Source organism: Aplysia californica, unplaced genomic scaffold, assembly GCF_000002075.1.
Source record: "Aplysia californica isolate F4 #8 unplaced genomic scaffold, AplCal3.0 scaffold00259, whole genome shotgun sequence".
NCBI classification, from domain to species: Eukaryota; Metazoa; Mollusca; class Gastropoda; order Aplysiida; family Aplysiidae; genus Aplysia; species Aplysia californica.
Window position 1 is genome coordinate 60,099 of NW_004797529.1, and position 3,632 is coordinate 63,730.

Sequence of the window (3,632 nt, forward strand, 5' to 3'; positions counted from 1 at the left end):
ACTTAAATTATAATGGATCTGAGTCAAAGCTATTTCATCTTTATTTTATATTGTAAATGAATAGCCAAACTCCAAATTGTTTATCAATCTCGCCTTTGCCTTGACGCAACCACATAATTCCGTACACACTCAGCTGATCCAGACTCCATCTCTAGCTCTAGATCTTCTGTAGATCTGGGCTGTTGAGAGGCTAACTAACAAGATATTCTAGTAGTACTAGATATCTATACTTTAGATTTCATCTTATACTACAATACTCTACAAAAGGCATGCATAGTGGCCATAGCCCGCCATGCCTGGGTCTAAGTCTAGCCTAAATAAATTTATTGTGGTATGAGGGCTAGATTCTAGAATCGTAACCAAACATGCGTTTATTAAGATTGCAGCCTCTAGTACTTTGACTTTGATGACTGGCTTAAATGAAAACTGAATGTCACACGAAGCAATCGCTGTATCATACATGTATTACTGGTAGGGTACGGTATGCTTATTTTAAGTTACTTCCTTCAACAGGTGCTGCTTCCTTTTAAGAGTGTATTTTGACTGGTGGCAACCCATTCTCTTGCAAGAAAAAAGATGCCAGTGAAGGAGCTAATCTGATCGCAACTGCAGCCAAGGCTTTCACTCAACGGGGATCTGATCAGTCAGGTAAGAGGTCCTTGTAATTGTTATTTTAATAGTACAGTATAACACAGACAGGTCTAACACAGAAGACTCGAAATCATGCATCCGTTGAACTGTGCCTACGTCCCATTTTTTCCCCCTTTTTTATCTTTGTAAGATATCTCTCGATGTACGGATCCCTCAAACTACAGAGGCCGGTTCTGACGAATTCGAACTATGTGTGTTATACTGTATTTGGGGCAATTTTTAAAACTAAAATTTTTAGTATTATTCTTTCTTTCACATACACACACAAATGTATTATAATATTTTTTTTCCATTTAATGGCAGTGACAAAGAGTAATATTATTGCTAATATGTTGAAGGTAGTAAACAATGAATACCAGGTAGATCTTAAGTTGCTGGTTGTTGTGCAAATGGACAACTTAAGAAAGTAGGCCTACATGTTTCCTTTTCTATATTATGTGCAAATGAGTGAACTGTTATGTATTTTATCTCACTTTCATTGTAGCTCAAAAAACATTTTGGTTCTTTTCTGCAGGAGTCAACAGCTACTTTGACACCTTCTTGCGGAGCAGGGGCAGAAAAAATCGGATCAAGACATTTTTGGGTCACAGGTTCAACATCCTATTCACAGATGCAGCAGCTACCTTTTATCACAGAATGGAATATTACTGATTTTCTTTCAGAGTGGCCAAATAGGAATCATCTCCTAGAAAGCGTTTACTTTGACATTAAGGAGGATGTGTATCTTTCAGTAACCAGAGCTCTTGGCATAATTGGCAAGCTGGTTACTGAACCATTACAAGCCATATTGAATTCTGATATTTCTTTATTTCAAGCCAGATCCACTATCCAAAAAATCCATGAAATTTTCAAACTGTGGGTGACAGATGGGTCTGAGGCTTTAAAAGGCGAAGAAGTTTTGTCTGGCTGTAGATCTATTAGTGATGAAGTTTTTAATTCACTTTTCGATGTTCAAGACAGTGAGTTTAATTCTTTAACTAGTTTGGCCCTTGAGGTCATTACAGCTAGTATGCTAGTCATTCTTGAACGGCAAGCAGTGGACCATCTGCAAATGCAGGACGCTTCTACTTGCAGTGCTACCCCCCAACATGTGCTTTCAAATTATACTACTCCTAGCTTTTCCAACCCTACAACTGTGAGTGAAAATCCTCCTTGTTTTTCCAACCCTACAATTGTGTGTGAAAATCCTCCTAGTTTTTCCAATCCTACATCTGTGTGTGACAATCCTAGTTTTTCCAACCCTATAACTGTGTGTGAAAATCCTCCTAGTTTTTTCAACCCCACAACTGTCTCTTCCAATCCCCCCCTGAATGTACCTGCCACTAACATGATTAGTGAACGAGATATGGCCAAGCTGGACAATTTGCTTCGAATAAAACCATCAGCCTTACCGTCAACTATTGAAGCCATTGTTATGTGGCAGAGTAATAAGCCAAGCAAATGGATCAATACACTCCCACCTGCAGAGAAAGAAAGTTTATTTAAAAGTGCACAAAAATTGGCACCGAATTTAAGACGAACGATGAAGACCTGGAAAGACAACCTAAAAATGCAGTTGGAGAAAAAGCTTAAGTCTAAACAGGCAGAGGTTAAAAATAAAGAAGAGAAACTTGTGCAATCAAAGCTAGTAGAGTAGCAACTCGGAATTTAGAAAAGTTTGGGGGGCTGTGGGAGAAGTCTCAGATTTCATAAATACTTTCAGAAATGTCAACGGAGAAAATGAAAAAAGAAGCCTTGATGTCTCAGATTAAATATGTTATAAACAGGTGATCTCTGCAGGTGGTGAGAAGCTTTGGTTTCAAGAATCTTCTGGGGGGAAAGTTTTTAAATCTTCTGTTTTGGAAGAGCATTTAAATAATATCATAAATTTCAACAGTGTGAAAGATACTACGCAGGAAGAAGATGAAAATGTTAGGTATTAAAATTTGGAAGTACGGAAAATTCTTGTCGAAAGACAAAAGTCTCTTCTAAATCAGGAACTTGAAGATGCTCGCAAAAAAAGGATTTCAAAATATCAGTCAGAAAATGTATTGCCAGAATATTTAAATGGTAAAAAAAAAATAATAGGAAGCCTTGTATCCTACCGATTGAAAGAAAGTAACGTCTTTGTGTGGAAGACCTACAAGGTTTCTAATTTTACTAATTCTGGTCATATAGTTGTAGGAGAATCCACAGCTTTTGACCTTAGCGAGAGTGATGGCAACAGCATTTTAAAAAAGATAAAAGTGTTCACTGAACTCAAAAACGGTAATCTTATAGTAAATTTATAGACTCATTTGTTATTTAAATATTCATTGTCTTTGCCTTTTTTGGGGGCGAGGAGTGTCCCTGATCAAGAGAACATTGGACAATATATTATAATATGATACTGTTGTACATTGTACTGTATTGTAAAGTGCTCAGAGACTGTGTGTTTTAATCACGGTTGAACGCTTAATAAATGTAATTTATTATTATATTGTTTTCGCCTGCGTCAAATCTGACACAATTTATTGGCACTTTCCTCCATGTATTATGTTCCAATATTTTTTTGTAAATGCACATTTTTTGCTTTGTTTTGATGCCATTAAATGCAGCTTTTCTTGCTGATTAAGAAAATATATACTTTTCTATAGCTATCTGTTACAGAACCCTTTCAAAATGAAATTTTCCCAAACGTATTGCTTGTGGCACACGCCATTTTGTCGGCCATATTGGATTTTTCTGTTATGTAAGATTATGTAACAGCTGGAAAATAATCTATTATGAAGCTCCTTGTTCTCACGAATCCGGAAATGTATGGTTTTAAAGGGTTTTATTTAGTATTAAGCAGTCCATGCGTGAAAATTACATTTTTTTCTTCATAAATGGAACATTTCGGTGCCATTCCTTGATTAGTATTAATAATGAACAATGTTCATTGTTTTTGTTGAATTTTGCAACATTCAATCAACCATAACTTTGGAACCAATATAAAGATATCTGAATATTTTTTTTTTTAA

General features: G+C 36.0%; 1 protein-coding gene across 2 annotated transcripts in view; it reads left to right on the top strand.

Annotated features, from left to right (window-relative positions):
- LOC101861592 overlaps positions 1-3,632 on the top strand; it is a 6,884-nt gene extending 3,252 nt beyond the window's left edge. For both annotated transcript variants that reach the window (XM_035970363.1, XM_013083867.2), the window contains exons 2-3: positions 514-648; positions 1,166-3,632. In XM_035970363.1, the coding sequence (XP_035826256.1) occupies positions 1,262-2,287 (1,026 nt within the window). In that variant the 5' untranslated portion in view covers positions 514-648; positions 1,166-1,261 and the 3' untranslated portion in view covers positions 2,288-3,632. The remainder of the gene's footprint in view (positions 1-513; positions 649-1,165) is intronic.